Genomic DNA, 20,726 nt, shown 5'->3' on the forward strand with positions numbered 1-20,726 from the left:
AATATGTATTCAGATCGAGCAAAACTCCTCACCTATGTTAACTGTGGATTTACACAGAACAAACATTTTATTTAAAAAAAAACTGACCTCTCCCTTCTTATCTATCAAAAAAAGAGACAACGATATTATGGCAGTAGAATTTCACGGCAAGAAGGGCCTATTTTCGTATCTTGATTGTATATACATATTTGTTTAAAGTTTAATTTTATTACTTCAAGCGAATGCGATACATTAATTTGAATAATTTCAGACATAAATAATTATGTTTGTATGTTTCATCACATTTTCCCTAAAGCACATGAAAGTTATAAAATACGTTGGTAAAATTGAATTACTGTCATTCTCCCTAAATTTGTATTTGCCTGACACATAACAACTGACAACATTGCGTGAAATGTCAAATTTTATGGCGGTGCGTCGCTTTTCTGCCTATCATTGCAGAATTTACACAAATACTATTAAAATTACGTGTAAACAAACCGAAAAAACTTTACTAGGTTATCGAACAAACAGTTTTGTCGAAACTTCCAAAATATTGGTAAGTAAAATTATTTAAATCTCAAGTATTTTATGTAATTGTTAATCTTTTTACCGAGTGCTAAATTGCATGAACATTTAAATTTAGTAATTGATAATTGTTAATTGAAATCACCTCTAGATTTCCACGTTGGAGCCATATTTTACTATCATGATAAATTTCATTATTCGATGAAAAATAATAGTAAAGATATCACTACTTTATATTTTACAACTATAAGTTTTTAGTCTTGAAATAAGGCCACGGCTATATAAATAAGACTAGAAGTAACAAATTAAACTATTACATTATTTAATTATTTTTTTTAATTTAATTGGACAACTGTATTTAAGACAGGTCTGAATAATCATATCACAATTGTAATATTGAAGCATATGGTATTTTAGTGTACAAAATTTTAAGAGAACCCTCTGGTAAAGACAATCTAAATAGATTCAAATTGGATTTATGGTTTAGAAAAAATGTTTACGAGTTGCATTAATGTAAAATAAAATATAGCATAATATATGCAACTAAATCAAAAGGCCCTATGTCTTGTGTTTTATGTGGAAAACACTTAGATTCAAATAAATTCTTTTGACTTTAAAATATATAATGTCAAAACACTGTACTTACATTAAATCTTATAAATCTACCCACTTTTACAAAAGAAACCACAATTGATTGTTTCTAAGTAATAAAATTTTGTTGAATATTTCCAGTTGAATTTGTTCTTTGTTAAGAAATATAAATCAAGGGTTTTAAGTTTACTATAAAAACATCTCATTAATGATGAGTATATGGCATCTTTATGATGTCTCCAGCATTTGTTTTGGCACTTTGAGAACAAGTAAATCTTTTTCCTGATGTACCAACTCTAGAACTAAGTACTATACCATGCTAACTGAATATATTTCTAATTATTATATTATTTTTTAGGGTTCCGTACCCCATAGGAAAAAAATGGAACCCTTATAGGATCACTTTGTTGTCTGTCAAGACCCTTTTTAAATGTGTGAATGTATCAAGCTGGAATTTATTTATGCTAGCTATCACTATACATCCCCACCGAGGGGCTCGGAGCCTACCCTAAATTAAGGGTGATTAGGCCATAGTCAACCACGCTGGCTAAGTGCGGGTTGGTTGACTTCACACATATCTTAGAATTTCTTCTCAGATATGTGCAGGTTGCATCACGATGTTTTCCTTCACCGTAAGAACGTCGGATAAATGTACATATGTAAATCGGAAATCGAAAAACACATTGGTATATGGCGGGATTCAAACCTAGGACCTGCAGATTGCAAGTCAAGTGCTTGACCCCTGAGCCACCGACGCTCAGCTATGTAATAAAAGGAATAATTTATAATTAAAATGTTTGAGAACAATTTAAATCTACAAAATGTCACCATGCGTTGTACCATGCATTATTCACTGTCGAAATAGATAAAATGAGATAAGCCTTGGCTTTGTTTCAATCATGTTTACATTTCGTTTTTACTATAATACTTTGAATATATACAGTATATATTACATTTTTAGGTGACTCACTGTTAGTTTACATTAAAAAAAAATATGGAATAACAAAAGTATAATTTTTAAGTTAACCTTTTGACTATTTGTTAAAACTTTTATGATAATCAATATTTAAAAAATACTATTTTACTGACAAGAAAAATATATTTAATTTATAACTGCCATTATTAAAATTCTTAAATGATCTAGTTTAGTACAACATAAAATATTTTTATACAGATTCGAACTATACTACTAAGCTATCATCATACCATTATCATACTGCCACTAAGCTATCACTCTGGAAGACACAATAGCTATGAATATCGTGAGTTACGTCTCATATTTCATATCAAAGTCTAACAGAGATAATATGATAAGATAAATCAATAGACAATAACTCACGTTATGTACGATAATGGATGCTTTAACATGAGACATGATGTGGGGCATTGAATTTCTAGCTGACGTTGACTTATCGATATTTAAGTTTAAACATCTGCACGTATCAATAAACATCATAAGTATGCATGTTTTATGGCAAAGAAATACCCCGATTATTTAAATCAATAAGCAATTATAGTTTTTTAAAGTGATGGAATAGTTTCTAGTGGGCCGTGCATTTCGTAAATTCCAAATTTAATGCATATATTTTTAAAATAACATTCTTGTAGTACATTCAGTTTTTGATTAATTTGCGTATATGACAATTTTATGCGCATCATATCGGCGACAAATGCATAACATGACTGAACGAATACGAGAATCATACACATTTTTAGGTCTTAGATCTTACATTTTTTTAAATCTTTAGAAGTAGTTAAAGTGCCCGCTCATCAGATCCGACGCTATTGCCTTTTTTAAAGTTTCAAATAACTTTCCGACAAGAAATGACAATAAACAATGCAATTCGACCACATACCAAGAATCGGCAGCGGTCGCCAAACAATGATATGAAGTTCTATAACTTCAACTACCACCCAGAGTCGTAAAGTGGTCACCCTTAGTACGAAAAATTACACTAAGGGTGACTTTATTAAGCAATCAACAACTAAGTTCGGTAATGAGTCATAATAAGCATACTTCTCTACCCGGTATGATCACAATCTTATATATAAAATACTCGTGTCACAATTTTCGTTCCCATACTCCTCCGAAACGGCTTGACCGATTCTCATGAAATTTTGTGAGCATATTGAGTAGGTCTGGGAATCGGTCAACATCTATTTTTAATCCCGCGCGGACGGAGTCGCGGGCGACAGCTAGTATTACATAAATATTTTTACTCGCTTAATAGGCGTATACCGAAATGAAGTTTACCTTTCTAGTCACAACATCCTCATTAAAACCATTCATAATATCAATAGTTACATTGAAACGATTGTTATGTTTTATGTAATCAAAATTTGATCACACACCAAAAATTGTTTAACAAGCTATTGTTAATTCCATTGAACTTTGAACTCCCTACTTCCAAATCGTAACTCCGACACCTGACTATAATACTCGAAAACTAGAAAACCATAGAATGTAGAAATAAAAGACCGTCGTTCTTGGGTCTCCAAGTAGCAACCAGCGCAGATATTAGGCTATTAGAATGTGATGAAAGGATGGAAAAACGTTAAATAGCATCGTAGTCTATCTCTATACGTATATTATTTAGGTAAAGCTATAAAAAAAACTTGATGCCATTAAAGGAATATTTTTGTGTTAAACTTAAAACTTGTTTGCCATCTCCCTGACCTTTAAATGTTTATTTTTTGTTAAAAACAAGATGCAATTATAGATTGTGTTTTTTACAATCAAATATGATCGTTTAGGTACGGTTATTTTCAAAAATAACATTTAGGTTTTTCTAAATGAATAAATTACGCTTGACCTAATGTTTACCTAATATAACGTCTAAAGATGATACGTGGTAGCTTATAATATGCCTTTTCTTACTCTTGCAAATAAGACAAAACACTGAAAAATATAAAGTCTGGAAAACACTCATTACAAACACTAATTACAACTATCTCCGCTCTACTTGTAAAATCATTTAATTACTGTCTACAGGTAAGATTAATTGCTTAATTGCTGTTGAAAGTACAAATTAACAATAAATATATTTACATTTATCACCATTGAACCTTATTCCTAAACAAACATAATAAATAATAAAGTTACCGTAGAGTTGGGGATAGCGATAGTTATTCCTATTATTATTTTTTCCAAAAAAATTCCAAAGAAACACTGTCGCGTAAGCAATATCACCGTTACATAAAATTTATTATCTACGATCTTATTAATTCAAAGTGTCACTGAACACTGGCAGCTTAGATGAACTGTCTGACAGAAGAGAAAAAAATATGAAAAAAGCTCTGATGGCGAGAGCCAACCCGCTGGCTGTCTGTGGCTCTCTAAATATAAAGCGATTGCGGCCGTGGAAGCAGTCAGTCCGTGACGCTCGCTCGCGTCTGCACGGTCTGATAATGTCTCCGTGTGTTTATGTTGTGCTTGTGTTGTCAACATGTGCGGTGGTGCAGTGCGCGCACGCCTCGAGGTCCCCCTTGAACATGAGCTTCGTGTACCCGGTGGCGCGGAGGGACGAGTCCGTCGTCGACGACTACCACGGCACCAAGGTAAGCAGTTCGATGCTCTAGTGATTCATAAACATCCATTGTAATAAGCTTTAAACATTGCAGGCACGTAGATTGTCACGATCATTGGAATATGGTCGATAGTAGTGAGTTATTTTTAACAATAAAACAGACAAAATAGACAGCTATCCTTGTTTTACAATGTTTGTTTTGAGGTACTGAAACTACTTACGACAATTTGGGATTATAGGTAAAGGCTCATTTATTTTCTGATCTCAATGCAGCTTTTTGTTATAAAAATAATATTCTCGACTGGGTAAAATAAGATGATACTAATCATTTTTAGGTTTTCGGTTTCTCTTTTAATTCACGCTTTTATTGATCGTGTGTTCCAAATATAATTTAGTAATAGGAAGCAGCAAACTAGCAACCGGGTCATCTTTAAATGATAGGCATCTGTGACAAGATAATCCGCTAAGTTGCAGATGCATTGTCTACATAAAGAGGATGGGACGATCAGCAAAAAAATAAACTTCCCTCTCCCGTCAAAACCAGTCGTGGTTCTTGCGTTGTTTGTAGTCTATACCACTATTATTATGTTATTGCTACTCACTTTAACAATACTTCCTTTTATACTACTATGTGGTTTTTCAATAATTTGATAACTAACAGAGCGTTATATTATGTTACAAATCGGTTATTCAAACTACTTTTCTTTTCAGCTTTGTATGAAATTGTAACAGGCAGGCAATGACTGAGTAGCGGAATAAAAAAGAAATTACCCGCTGCATCTATTGAATTAAAAGTTTACTTTTGGACTTAAAGCTCTTGTACTGTAAATTACTCCATTTCTTATTTTACTGAGTGAAGCCTCCTGCAACTGTTTTGCTAATGGTTTCATAATTACATTAAAAGATGCTGGTTCTTCTTATATATAAAATTCTCGTGTCACAATTTTCGTTCCCATACTCCTCCGAAACGGCTTGACTGATTCTCATGAAATTTTGTGAGCATATTGAGTAGGTCTGAGAATCGGCCAACATCTATTTTAATACCGCGCGGACGGAGTCGCGGGCGACAGTTAGTATCCTATAAAACTCGTCAATAACCTAGGAAACAACACAGTGAAGCGCAAAAAACTTATGATGTATTCAAATACGATCATTATTATCTCGTGCATCTTTAAATTCAATCTCGACTTGTATGAAATGTTTTCCTTATGAAAGTTGTTTCGCCACAACTTCAATAAATTATTTAAAATAATTGTTACGTATTTAAAAGAATAATATCATGAAATTTGTGCAAGTTTTGATATAGTTATATTGAGTAAAGAAATATATGGGAAAGGCCATAAATTAAAGAAACAAAAGGCAGGCAATGCATCTACGGTTCCTCTGGTATTGCTGATATCCATGAGCGTCGTTGAACACCTCGGTGTTCCCGCTGCTCGTTTGCCCTCTTATGTTATAAAAAATGTGTTTGATTACATTCAAAATATTATTATATCCATTACAAATTCAGTCAGGTACAATATGGTTTAGTTGTATCGATAGGAAGTCCCTTCCTAATGTAGAGTTTCCGGATGTAGAGACGACTGGTGCTTACTAATGTTTAAGATCGGAAGGTTCCATAAATATAGGACTATGTATTCAAATAGAGTAACTTCATAAGGCAGGCTTCCACGACACGTTATTCTGCGAATGATAATCTTTCTTAGGATGTGCGGATCGTATAACGTCCTCTACAACACACAGGCTGAATCTCGCACCGTGGAAACCCGCCTTTAAAATGACTGGCTAAAGTGTAATATTTTACACTCTTTAAAAAATATATATCATAATAATATTACTTTCGTGACCCATAGATTAAGGTAAAAGTTTCCTTATTTAACACCCTGAAAAAACAGCAAAGTCTACAAAAAAGCCTATCTAAAACTGATCATTTTTGGTGATCATCCAAAATCATTGCAATAACATCAGTATCCGGGTTCGATAAACCGTATCTGTATAAAAACTATGGCGAAAGATTAAACGTTTTAAATCAGTATAAAAACCTTAGCTTGTTATTGACCTTTACCTTTATGTCTATCAGAATATTATATTACAAACCTGTTTTTTGTAATTACCTCGTTATATTTATTGGATGCGACTATCATTGAAAGCAATAAATTTTTATACTATTAATTGGCTTTTATTATAGAATTTAGAATACGTAACGATTGTAAATAATAATTAAAAAAAAATGTAGACGCGTCCAAGAATATTGCTGGCTGGTTTTAAAAAAAAAAAACGTATGCTATAAAATGGTTTATAATGATAAATGGCTTACAAATCACCACCGTATAAACATAGCATTTAGTTACAAATTATTTTTTTTACGTACAATTATTATAATTGTATAACAATTTACTATAATAACATGTTTATCTTAAACATGGCTGAAGCACTCATTGCTCATAACTTATTTTTAGTTTCATTTCAAGAAAAAAATGCATTCGTATTGTAAATAAAATAGTGTATTTGCGTTGCTGAGAACAAAAAGGCATTTTTGTTTTTGATAATCCCCAGAAAGGCTGAACCGATTTTGACCCAGGAATATAACCCTCTTTGTTGTAATTTTGCTCAGACTAAATCACATGTGACCTTTAGTAAGTAAATATATTTATATTTTATAATCTCGTTTCACTTTTATAAATGTAATGTTACATTATCCTTGTCAATTAACTTAAAATACATGTGAATATAAAATCTTATCGTTATAAGTAACCTTGCAACGCTTTATCGAGGACTTTTCCTGACTATATGCATAAAGTTTACATACGAAGCTAGTTTACCTTATAGAATAGCGAAGGGTCTAGTCCAGTGGTTCCCAAACTTATTTTGTCTACTGCCCACTTTGAGAATAAATATTTTTTTAGCGCCCCCATATTTTCACATATTTAAAAACCACTATAACTTCAAATTAAATTAAGTAATTATTGTGACCTATATATTTATATTAACGGAGAATTCTAAACGAAACTTTTACTATAACCCGCAGCTTGAAACCTGCAGCGCCCACAAGGGGGCGTTATCGCCCACTTTGGGAAAGACTGGTTGAGACTATTGCTACTCAATATGCGAAACGTTGTTCGTTCTTCACTTGTATTGTTGTCACGAACGAACGAGGAGTCGAACTGTACTATACATAGTTGTGTATCAAAGAATAGCCTGTAACTAGCAGTTGCCCTCGACTTCATTTTTTTCACCACCCGGGTATAAATGTAGCTTCTCAACAGATATTGAACAGTTAAATCGATTTAGTAGTTTCGGTTCCTATTAATTGCGAACAAACAAAACTTTCCTCTCTATAATGGTTTAGATACGTTAAAATTAAATCCATTTTAGTACGTATCGTTAAATCGATTCTCGTTCAATTATCTATTGCGCGCGAATTTAATTAAATCATTGTTTATGACTAGCGAGTTCTAATATAATACGTATATTTTATATTAATAGGATACATTTTATACAATATAAAGCCATTTGCGCAACTGTAAGTTTTTTTTTCATTAACGTTGAATATTGCTTTGTATGGAACAATACCCCTGCCCTAGAAATAAACGAGAAATCACACTCGCTTTTTGTATATAGAGTTTTTGTTACGATAGTAAACAATTATAGGCAAAGGTTGCTATATTTAAAGTAGTAAATTTTATATACGACTGTGAGAATGATGGAGGGAAATTACGCGAAAGGTTCATCAGTCATTGTTTTGAAAAGAGGTTACGACAAAAAAGTTTATGAATCTCTGTCGTCTGTTTAAATATAACTTTTGCCAGTTTTCTTTTCAGTTTCAGTGCTTTTACTAGGTAGAGTACCTATAACTAGATTCCGTCCGCGAGGAATTTATTTTGAGTCAAATCGGTTCAGCCGTTCTTAAATTATAAATAGTATAATTAACACGACTTTCTTCTATGCTCATATATAGAGATAATGGAACAGAAGAAATAATTCAAGAGATAATATTATACGCTGAACCTATAAATTATCTCTCCTAACAGTTACGTAGACATTTTGTAAATCTTCACCAATTATTATTTCTTATCTTGTGCAGATCCATGACCCCTACCGTTGGTTAGAAGACCCTGACTCGAACGAGACCAAAGAGTTTATAGAGGCGCAGAACAAGATAACGCGGCCGTTCCTCGATGCGTGCCCCGTTAAAGCAGACATCAGCGCCCGTCTCACTGAGTTGTGGAATTACCCAAAGTACTCATGCCCTTTCCGCAGGGGTGATAGGTACTTCTTCTACAAGAACACCGGCCTGCAGAACCAGAAGTAAGTCTTATATTTATATTGTCAAATAGGTTGTATGCTGTACGGATGCTAAGCTGTTGGTATAAATAAAAATAAAAACATCTCAATCTCGTATTAAATGTAGGCCTATGTTACCTCTTAAAATTGGTTTTGAATAACGAGTAAGCAACGTCAACAAATTAAATTACAAATCAATTAGTCTTTGTCTAGCATTTTTTTATATTGTAAGCACGTATAAGCCGATCGGCACGCAACTTCTGATTTGCACAAGCGGAAAACATGACTGGTCTCTTCCATGTCCGTATATTAGCGCTTACATCATCGTTTTGTTACTTTTTATTTATTGGTATTATATTTAACACATTTCTTGTTAATTGTATCGTCTAACTAGACCATATACATTTGGGATGTCCCTTTATATTTTAGATACGTAACGTAAATTTCGTAGCGTAAATTAGGCAATTCATCCTTGAATATGTCTATGACAAATAGTTTTACGAATGTTAATTGTAGGAGAATGGAAGTAAGAAATAATGAAGAGATTGCTAAAAGTGGGTCCTATATAAACCCGCGAATTGTTTCTACAATACGTGTCTTCATATGTGCAAGATAAGGAATGTCTGTTGTCCGGTAGTGTGCTGTACGTACAAGACAGCCTGGACGGTGAGCCGCGCGTGTTCCTGGACCCGAACGCGCTGTCTGCGGACGGCACGGTCGCGCTCTCCGGCAGCCGCTTCACTGAGGACGGCTCCACATTCGCGTACGGCCTCTCCGCCAGCGGCTCAGACTGGATCACAATACATATTAAAGATGTCGCTACCGGTTAGTAAACAACTAAAAAGAATTAAAAAAATAGTCTCTCTGTCTTATCTATGTCATATTAATAATATATTAAGTATATTGATTTACGTATTGCAGGTGAGGACTATCCTGAAGTGTTGGAAAAAGTCAAATTCGCTTCAATGTCCTGGACAAAGGATAACAAAGGATTATTCTATTCTGTAAGTGTTTGTTAAAAATCTAGATTAAAACGCCAATTGGAATAATTATTTACTATTATAGAAACGTTTGTTATATTTTTTAAATGTGTTTATTCGTGGTGCTTAGCGGTATCCTGACGCGTCAGGCAAGGCTGACGGCTCAGAGACGGAGGTGAACCGCGACCAGAAGCTGTGCTACCATCGCCTTAACACTCCGCAGTCAGAGGACGTCGTCGTTGTCGAATTCCCCGAGGAACCACTTTGGAGAATGTAAGAACATGTACAATCACTAATCTAAGAAAGGTGCTCACATTTAGTATGAAAAATTATACTAACAACTGTTTAACTAAATGCATAGGTTTGTGGCAATACGACACTTTTCCTACTAAATTAGTCGCATGATTGACCACATGCTATTGTCAAAGTGGCTCGAAGTCAAAGTCGCAAAGTTTTTTTTTATATCATAAGGTGGCAAACGAGCGAGCGGCCACTTGAAATCGCTGATATAGCGAAGTGACCGTTGCCCATAGAAATCTCAATTGCATATGCGTTGCCTACCTTTAAAAAAAGCTAGTGGAAAAAGGGTTTAAGTAGGACATGACATATGTCTCACATATTGTAATGAAGGCAAAATTATGTCAAGAACGATTCATATTACGTAGTTTACTTTTACGGCTTAAAGAATTTATATAAATATCTTTATATATTTTTTGCATACATATTTCCCTGTTGTCAACAGAGATATAAATACGCAAATGCGGAGTCAAGAGAGACGCTCGTAGGTTCATTTTTATTTTTAGTTTCGTTATGTACTTCATAAATAAAACAGTATGTACTTGTTAAATGTAATGCATAGCTAATTTGTTTAGCGTACAAGTTAAAATTTATGTACATATGGTAATTACTTTAATTAGTGGAAAAGCCGTTTATTTTTATAGGTTTGGGTAACTCTTAAGAGTATATTTCTGTATACAACTTCATATTTTCATTAGATTATTTTTTTTAATTTAACAATTATAGTTCAATTATGCGACATCAGCACAAATTAAACAAAACCCAGTTTAATTTTCACAACAATAGATGGCGCTTTCTTTAACTAATTTAATTATGTAGATGGCGCTGATGCTATGTGATGAACTTTGTATGTGTAGTGGTGCGGAGGTGTCAGACTGCGGGCGCTACCTGCTGGTGTCTCCGGTGCGCGACTGTCGCGACAATCTGTTGTACTTTGCTGACCTCTCAAAGCATCCAGAGATCACCGGCCTGCTGCCACTCACACAGATCGTGCACAAATTTGAAGCTGACTACGAGGTAATTAAGACTCTGTTATTGTTTCGTAAGGTTGTATTTTCCTTGCAGGAGAAATGTTAAAAGATTTAAATGATGATTAAAATATTTTACTAGTTATGAAAATTATTTTGACACCTATTAAGGATCAAAACCTAAGGCAATGAGTTATTTTTTTTTAATTTTAATAATCATACTATAATATTTTGGTTTACAGTACATCTCAAATGAAGGCTCTGTGTGTATATTCCGTACGAACAAGAACGCGCCAAACTATCAGCTGATCAAGATTGATTTGCACGACCCCGCAGAGGAGAAATGGCAGACTCTTATACCCGTAAGTGACAGTTAATTAAATATAATAATTATTTATTAATTATATTTAATTACAAAATTTCTATAAAATTGGAATTGGATAAATGAGAAACTTAAGTAAGAAGAATTATTGTCCGATCTCGACGGATGACTTCCATAAGCATGAAAAATGTCAAGGTGCTTTAGACTCTCGTTTTTCCAGGTTTGACTGTATATTACATAGATGTTGATAAATCTTTTATTTAGCTCTATTTTGTATATATCTAGTACAGATTACAATTACGATGTAGGGAATAAATTTATTTTCTCATTTCAGGAACACCCTAGAGATGTATTAGACTGGGCGTCAGCGGTCGACAATGATAAACTTGTGATTCACTACGTCAGAGATGTTAAGGTAAGAAACCTTGTTTAATATTTTTAAAACTAGTAATTTTGCCCTAGCTTTCCTCAGATATTGTTTAAATAAGAGTTGGTTGCTTACTGATTTTAGAGTTTTCTAGAAATAATTAAAAATAGACCCAGAAGTAATTATATTTTCTAGAATATATATGTTTTTTATTACTACATAGTATGTTATATTTTGAATTTGGTTGTTTTCCTTTCCAGAGTGTACTACAACTACACGATATGAAGTCGGGCGAGCTGATCCAGACATTTGAGCTGGATGTAGGCTCCGTGGTTGGATTCTCCGGCAAGAAGAAGCAGACTGAAATCTTCTATCATTTCATGTCCTTCCTCTCGCCCGGCATTATCTACCACGTCGACTTCACTAAGAAACCCTACAAGCCTACCGTGAGTTAACACGTCATAACTTTCCAGTCGAATTGATAGCATTAAACGTGTTAGTTAGTTTTCTATTTTGCTTTGTCTATGTCAAAAACTGAAATGCTAATATGCTATAAGCGTCTACACTGAAACCGAACTATCGACCGATTTTTATTTAGATTTCGTCACGAATAATCTTTAAATACAGTGGTATAACGTTTCAGGTGTTCAGAGAGGTGAAAGTGAAAGGTTTCGACGCGTCGCAGTACGAGGCTAAGCAGATATTCTATTCCAGCAAGGACGGCACCAAAGTTCCTATGTTTATTGTTTCTAAAAAGGTATGAAGTATCATAATTACATCAAAATATAGTTATGGACATGACAACGGACGATTTCCAGTTCTATGTTCTACACAAATTACAATGACAAACAAAGAATGCAAATATAACCGAAAACTGAAGAGCTGGCGGCCAGGTCTTGACACAGCGCCATCTGTTATCAAAAACAAAAATTACTTTTCAGTATAGTAGAAAAAGAAATCATACTTAAATTATGTATGTGAAAGTTTGGATGGATGGATGTTTGTTAGAATGTATCTCCAGAACGTTTGCATGGATCTCGCCGATATTTGGCATAATATAAAACATAGTCTACTATTTTCTTTCCAATCTCGTGCGGACGGAGTCGCGTGCGACAGCTAGTTATTAATATTTACCGTGTGTATTAGGATCTGCCTCGCGACGGTTCTAGTCCGGCGCTGCTGTACGGCTACGGAGGCTTCAACATCAACGTGCAGCCCAGCTTCAGCGTGACGCGGCTCGTCTTCATGCAGCACTTCAACGGCATCGTTGCCATTCCCAACATACGCGGCGGAGGGTACGAAAATACATTTATTAGCTTTATCTTTTATAGTACAACATATCGACTTACAACCCACATACGTTGCACGGGACCTTTTAGAAGAAAAAATAACAAACAGAAAGATGAGGATAAAGGAGTGCTAGGGATGTTTTTTTAATGAAAAATCAATGTTTTTTTTCTGTGTGCAGAGAGTACGGCGAGCGGTGGCACAACGCAGGCCGGCTGCTGAACAAGCAGAACGTGTTCGATGACTTCCAGGCGGCGGCGCAGTACCTCGTGACGGAGGGATACACGCGCCCCGAGCTGCTCACCGCACAGGGCGGCTCCAACGGCGGCCTGCTCGTCGCCGCCTGCATCAACCAGCGCCCCGACCTCTTCGGCGCAGCTATTGTGCAAGTCGGGTACGTACTCACAACAGGAACCAACGAAATATATGCTACTTTGAGAGTAACGGTTATGTGATGGCGCTAACATTTGGTTTTGTAAAGTAACGAATTACAGCTATCTATGTTGTAAATAACATATCAATTTACACCCCCATCAATTTATCATTGTCATAAAACCAAATGTTGTATCGTGTTGCAGCGTATTGGATATGCTGCGATTCCAGAAGTTCACGATCGGCCACGCCTGGGTATCTGACTACGGCAGCTCCGACAACAAGACGCAGTTCGAATACTTGCTCAAGTACTCGCCCCTGCACAACATTCGGCCACCAGACAATGGCAAGAACTTATTTCATATAACAGCTAACTCCTATATATCACACTAAATATCTCGTAGTATGTGATTGCTTTTAACATTAGAAGAAATAAATTTACCATTTTCTTAAATGTTTGTGATCGTATGTTGCAGAGGGTAGAGCACAGTACCCCGCGACGCTGGTGCTATCTGCTGACCACGACGACCGCGTGGTGCCTCTGCACACGCTCAAGTTCATAGCGGCGCTGCAGGCGACCGCCGCGACCAGCCCCGCACAGCACCGCCCCCTGCTGGCACGCTTCGACACCAAGGCCGGACATGGCGGCGGCAAGCCCACCGCCAAAGTGGTCAGTCATCGTCCTAATATTGCACACTTTATTACCTACCACAGCTGAACATTAATTGTTGGTGGTTTTTATAAATCCTTTCAGTTTTTATCAAGTAGCTTTCAGTATACATATACACTTTCAAATTATTAACGTATAGTCGTTTTTTAAATTGGTTGGTGAAATATCGTTTTGTGGCAATTACTAAAAAAACTGATACTAATGAATGTTTTGTTGCAGATTGAGGAGCACACAGACATCCTGTGCTTTATGACAGAGACTCTTGGCCTCAAGTTCGTCAAGTGATGGCGCGCATCAAGCGATGCAACGCCGCAAATAGTACACCGAGCTCACTGAAAATAGTATTAATTGTAAATATACCAGGAAGCCAGAATACCAGTCTGATGATTACCTCGGGCGCCGCGGCGCCGGTGATATTGTTACGCATTACTACTATTTTTTTATTAAAAAAAACATTGTTTTTATTTTCTAACCAGTGTTTTATTTTTTCCTTCCTCCCGAAAATACATGCATAGACCGACAAAGTTATCTGACCCGGTGGGCATAAATCAAATTATCTCTGCCAATTTAAAAAAAAAAACATCGTATCGTATCAACATCCTTCTTTCTCTACAGTAAAAGTCCGCAAGTTTTTATATCATTTTCAATACCTGAAGGAAAGTCAGAAGGTCCGTTGTTTTTAAATAAAACAATTTAATCGGTTTTTTAACTTTATTATTTCTTACAATATATGCTAACAGCACGAAGTTGAGTTGGGACTCGCTTCACCCATAATATAATATGAAATATTAGTTCCTTATAATAAAATAAATAAAACACTTCTAATGCCCTTGTGGCTTTCTCAATATATCCAATATTCTTCTTTACGCGTTGTTACTCTTATGTAACGTGCAACATCAAGAAATCTTTACAATGGCCTCGATTCATAATCTTTTCAACAAAATATAAGAGACAAACATCCGTGTTTTAGATTGTATAATATAATATTTACTTAAGAGCAAGAGCGATCGAATCGACAAGCCCAGACACAAGTCGCGACACTGTTACCACTAAGTAATGAAAATTATTTAAATTTGACCCATTACAATGAAATGTACAATTGCCTTAGTACATTCTTCATACAAATGATCGGATACATAAAAATTTACCGATCAAATGTATCAACGCTCAGTACATTATATTATAGTAATATAATTTAAATCTATTTAAACTCGTTAATCAGGGATAAAATACACAAGGTACGTCAAACATCCTAAAATTAACAAGCAACCTTAGCCTAGTTTATACTAGAATAATGAATACATAGTTGTGTTGTGATGTCATTGTGTTGGCAGTTAATAGTTTAAATAATAGTTCTCAAAGATTTACAATAAAAAGCATCAACTTTTGAAAACTAAACTTATACGTAAACGTATTTAAATTAAAATTATTTTAAATTATATTCTATTCAATTGTGTATAAATTTGGCGAATCTTATTAGAAAAAGACTCGAAATAAAATGCGCGTGTATCATAAACGCACATTTGGGGGCCGCTTACTTCTTGTCAAGGCAATTTTATAAATTTTATTTAACTAAAATAACTTTGTGATTATAAATGTAATCCATAATGAACTCAAAATATTATTAAAATGTAAACAGTTCCTTTAAGTGGAATAGAAAAAAATAATGCATGCATTTAGAAACAAATTAAAAAAATGCGATAAACCTACAAGTTTAATTTGGGCAATATCTTTGAAGTCTCACACAGAAAAAACAAGGGATGGGACTGAAAATGTCTTATGTAGTGATGATGAACTTATGTTTAATTACCGGTACTTTTGATATTTTCCTATCAAACGTTAATCAATAGAGACGCACCGCTGCTAAAAATTTACCAGATATCTTATACTTATATTAAAATTACACATTTCATAGATCAGGGTCGAGGGATGGGGGATGCAAACATACATTATTCTAATAAAGCGGTGTTAGAAATCGAGGCCACTTGTCCTCATCGCCGCGGCCGCGCCGCTGCGGGGACGAGGACGTCGGCTTCTACTTAAGTTAACCTACAGTTCCACCATGGCCGCATGGTGCAACGTGCCCGCGCCGCGGCATACACCCCTCTGCGCCTCTGACGTAGGGATGGCCGTTGATTCAACTGTTGATCCCCTTCAACATTTTAATCGTTGACTGTTTTTTAATCAACTAGTTGAATTCAACTTAATTTACGTACAGTCAATTTTTTTTTGCTACTTCGGGTTTTTATTTTGTCTACTAGTTGAAAAAAGCAAATTTATTTTAAGTTTCGTTGACTGCAAAACCGTCAACGACCCATCCCTACTGTGAGGTCGTACGTATAATATTGCACGTAGACCGTTTGATAGAGATATTAGAATATTTAGCTTTCTATAGCGTTATCTCTGTCACACACTGTTACTTGGTGCTTCGTGCGACAGAGACAACGCTGTACAAATCCGTGGCAAATAAACTCTCTCCAAAGGTCAAGGTGCGTAATTATGTAGCGTACTATAGAGCAGGTACCACCGCAGTGTCTCGGACAAACCTTATTTGGCTTGGCTTCACAGCCTCTTTTCTTCCATTTCATTTGTATTTCGTTACTCAGCACAAAACGTCTGACTTCTTAGAAACTATCCAAAAATTTTTTTATAAATATAAATATAATATTACTTCTAGTAGGGTAGCGTACAGCTTAGCTTTAATGATATTGATAAATGATTGAAGAATAAGAAAAAAATTGCAAAATGTATCGTTTGGCGTAATACGCGATAAAATATCAACCAAAAAAAACCTTCAGTGAGAAATAAATGTTGCAGGAATCGAGATGATAATGATTGTGATAGTGAATATATCATAGCTGGAAATATTACAATACATTGTCAATTTACATAATGTTGTCCCGAACTATAATTCCGCGCCGAGAGATATTCACATATGTCCTAGTATTGCGAGATAATTGTGAGAAGGTGAGATGTGTTGTATGTGGTGATGTGCGCGGGATGATGCCCTCACTCAGGCAGGCCGTTGATGACTCCCGCCTTGGGCCCCGCGCCCGCCATGCTCTGCATCCTGCTGGAGATAATATTACAATTATTTTGACGTAGACTGTTGTAACCATGTAGGGTAGTAACCACAGTTAACTATCCAGAAAATGCTTAAGAGGTGGTTTGACAAATTATTAAGAATCATGAGTTTCACAGAAACGCCCATAGGCACAATACTTGACTCCAACTTTGGTAGGGTTTAAAAAGGGCATATAACAATAATGTTGAAGGCGAGGCCAATCTACCTGGTGTCATTAGTAGGCTGGTGGTGTGATGGTGTGGGCGCGGCGGCGGCTGTGGGCGCGGAGGGCTCGAGGCCGAGCAGGCGCAGGGAGCGCAGCGCGGCGCGGGCGCACTGCTCATGCGAGGCGGCCGTGCTGGCTCCACCGCCGTGACACATCACCGGCGGCTCCGTCGACAGGGACACCAGTGACAGGTACTCGCCGTGGTTACGCTACAAACACGAATATCATGAAAATAGTACATAAAATTCGACTAACAAAACATCTGGATTGAAATAATAACAGTGACAATATTTTACTTTCAACCACTTTTTATCATATAAAGCTTAGAGTGTGTGCAATAAAAACCTTGGGGAAGTCGGAGAACTCTACGGTGAAGCCGACCAGCTGCGAGAGGTACATCAGCTGGTCCATGGCACTCGCCGCACCACCCATAACCGCACCCGCACCCGCACCTGCACTGCTCGGCTCGCTCAGCCCTGCACATGTTCACATTGTTCTTTCATAAAACAACCGAAATATGAAACGGAAATATTTCAGATCAAGATCAGAACTTTGGAAAAACGAATATATTAAAAATACAATCTTTACATTCAACATTATTATCTAATTAGTTACCATTGGCCTTGTGATGTGGCTGTACTGAGCGCTGGTGGTAGTCCATCATGAGCACGCCGGGCACCGGCTGTCGCACCTCGCTCCCCGCTCCCCCCATAACGCTCACGCTGCTCGCCACCGGCTCATTTTCCTGTTAACATACATTTTTAAAATTAACTATATAAATAGTACCGAGATACGGTTTGAAAAATTATCCTAATTTACTAGTTTTACCTTTCGTTTGATGTCAATATTCGGCTTGGTGTCGGCGGCGCTGTTCACTTTGGAATTGTCACCGGCGGGTGCGACTGTCTCACCGCCGTTGGCCATCTCCATAGCCAACAGGACATCTGAAAGATACAAATATACATTATATCACTTTTAATTATAACTTCAAAAGTGAGTTTATAGTGTCGAAACAGATGTATAAAAATATATTGTTTCAGTTTTTTTCAAGAAGAATGAGTGAGATAATAATATATGTACGGTTAATACGTGTTACTGACTTTGCGCGGCCCGTCGCTTGGCAGTCTTCTTGTTGGGGCCGAGTCCGGTGGCGCGATGCGGGGGAGCGTCGCACTGCACGAGGAACTCCCTGCGCCGCGCCGCGCCGCGCTCCTCCACCACGCGGTACTGCGGGGAGCGCGCGCGCGCCGCGTGACGTGCCAGCGCCAGCCGCGAGATGGGGTTGTCGGCGGCCGCAGCAGCCGCACTGCCCGCAGCGCCGTTACCGACACCCACGCCATTCCCATTCGGACAACCGAATTTATTCTCCTGAAACGTGTAACACACGCTTAATTAATTTATATAATTGTAGAAATACCAGCAGCCATTTTTACATAGTAGTTAGGTAATAAATAAACAGACGACTAATAATAGGTCCTTCGATAAGAGCATTTTGTGTAAATAAAATTGATTAATGATAATGAAATGACCAGATGATTTATATCACCTTGATGAGATTGCGCGGGCGTTTCTTGGCAGGCTGGGGTCGGCGGCGGTCTTGGGCGGGTCGCGCACGTAGTGCGGCAGGCGGCCAGCGACGCCGCATCTCCTCCAGCATGAGCTCCGCCGCGCGCCGCTTCGATACCTTCTTTCCGTTGCCCTCGCCCTCCGTCTCCATGTCGCCCACCGTGCACACAGTCACAAACACCTACACGAATTACAAACATATTAGTACGAGCCAAACTAGTGGCTCAATAGCTATACATTTCGGTTTAGAGCCAAGCGGACATTTTTTAATAATAAACAAGTAATATGTATGTATCCAGACCCGCATGTGCGGCGGGCCGCGCTCAGACTTGACAGAGAACTGCACAGAGAGGTTCCGCTTGAGTGCCAGCTCGTGCACGAGCGACACCGGCGACTTTATCTCAGAGTTCAAGATGTCCGAGCCCGAGTCACCTGAAACATTAACTAAATAAGCTGCAGCCCACATTTTGTTGTTGTTCACCAAAATAACAGCGAGCGGGGGGCATTACCATCGTCGGCGTGGGGGAGGGTACTGTTGTCGGCGTCCGGGTCTGGAGGCGGATTGGGGCGCAGGTCGTGCAGCGCGCGCGCCGCCGCGTCGTGCCGCGCCGCTTGCGGGGTCGCGCCCTCGCCCATCCACACGCGGCCCCCCACGCTCACACGCACTCTGATAATACATTTCAGTATCAATAAAATATTTTACTTCTATCATTTTAGCTAACCAACAGAGGGGTACTGTTGAATGTTTGCCTTTTCGATAAATAAAATTAAATGGCAACAATGAGTGCTGTCAACCTGTATACGAGTCCAGGTCCGAGCATACGGGGGTAGGCAGGCGGCACGGGGGGTACCAGCGAGGGGTGCGGCGGCAAGGGCGCATGCGGCAGCCGGTAGGGCGGCGGGCGGGAGCGCGCCCGCGGCGCCCCGGCCAGCGGCTGCAGCGACGTGTACACTGCCGGCTGGCACAGCTTCATCGCCAGCGCATTCAGCTCCACAGTCGGCATCACCGCACCTATACATACATAGACAAAAAAAAATATAATCATATTATAACTTTACACTATACCATGAACAGAATGATGTATTTATGTTTTTAGGTATCTTGTTGTCTGTATAAAGTTACCGGCGTGTCTGTGGAGCGCGGCGTGGGGCGCGTGCGGGGGCGGGATGCGCGGCGGCGGGGGCGGGAACGTGGTGCCGGTCAGCGCCGCACTCGCCGCCGCGTGTTGCGCGCGCTTTATCGATGACCCCTACGAGGCAAACCGCAGATTATTTTATCAACTGTTAAACATATATTTTTTTAAATATATAGATAATAATTAACCTCAGCTGTGTATTCTTCAGTCTCACCCAGGCGGAGTGTTACTGTGAATACTTTCTTGTGAGCGGGCCCCGTCTCAGATGTGAGGCGGTATTGATGCTTAATCTGAAATTATAAAATAAAGTAATTGTTAGCTAGTGTGTAACATATGGGTTAATAACTGAAAGGAAACTTTTGCGTTGTTAAAGTATACATATCCATTCATTTATCTGTAACTGTCATTTATTGACAAGTTTGAGTCCTGTCAGTTGCCTAACCTTATTGTACCTGGCCAATTCATTGACCAGGCACATTGGTGTCTTCTCTTTACTGTTGGCCTGTGCGGCGGGCGGCCCGGCGGGCGCGGGGGCGTTGGCGGGGGCGGGGCCAGCGACTGT

General features: G+C 37.7%; 2 protein-coding genes across 3 annotated transcripts; one reads left to right on the forward strand and one right to left on the reverse strand.

Moving 5' to 3' along the window:
* The first annotated feature begins 381 nt into the window (after positions 1-381).
* On the forward strand, positions 382-14,644 carry LOC106124582 (prolyl endopeptidase). 2 transcript variants are annotated; one of them, XM_013321415.1, is made up of 16 exons: positions 382-538; positions 4,561-4,656; positions 8,710-8,933; positions 9,547-9,734; positions 9,831-9,913; positions 10,020-10,162; positions 11,044-11,203; positions 11,397-11,516; positions 11,811-11,891; positions 12,104-12,289; positions 12,487-12,600; positions 12,990-13,138; positions 13,312-13,524; positions 13,709-13,848; positions 13,979-14,172; positions 14,392-14,644. In XM_013321415.1, the coding sequence occupies exons 1-16, from the start codon at positions 395-397 to the stop codon at positions 14,455-14,457; spliced, it is 2,301 nt and encodes a 766-aa protein (XP_013176869.1). In that variant the 5' UTR covers positions 382-394; the 3' UTR covers positions 14,458-14,644. The 2 variants fall into 2 exon arrangements, with proteins under 2 accessions (XP_013176869.1, XP_013176867.1); XM_013321413.1 differs by lacking the exon at positions 382-538 and having other exon boundaries at positions 4,384-4,656.
* A 2,100-nt stretch (positions 14,645-16,744) lies between these two features.
* stau (double-stranded RNA-binding protein Staufen) lies at positions 16,745-20,720 on the reverse strand. Its single transcript, XM_013321435.1, has 13 exons — positions 20,607-20,720; positions 20,353-20,454; positions 20,152-20,278; positions 19,824-20,040; positions 19,538-19,695; positions 19,330-19,460; positions 19,009-19,209; positions 18,563-18,830; positions 18,291-18,406; positions 18,078-18,207; positions 17,808-17,938; positions 17,463-17,671; positions 16,745-17,242 (listed from the first exon to the last, which is right to left on the reverse strand). The coding sequence occupies exons 1-13, from the start codon at positions 20,640-20,642 to the stop codon at positions 17,182-17,184; spliced, it is 1,887 nt and encodes a 628-aa protein (XP_013176889.1). The 5' UTR covers positions 20,643-20,720; the 3' UTR covers positions 16,745-17,181.
* Positions 20,721-20,726: the final 6 nt, after the last annotated feature.

Source organism: Papilio xuthus, unplaced genomic scaffold (assembly GCF_000836235.2).
Source record: "Papilio xuthus unplaced genomic scaffold, Pxut_1.1 DF825946.1, whole genome shotgun sequence".
Taxonomy (NCBI): domain Eukaryota; kingdom Metazoa; phylum Arthropoda; class Insecta; order Lepidoptera; family Papilionidae; genus Papilio; species Papilio xuthus.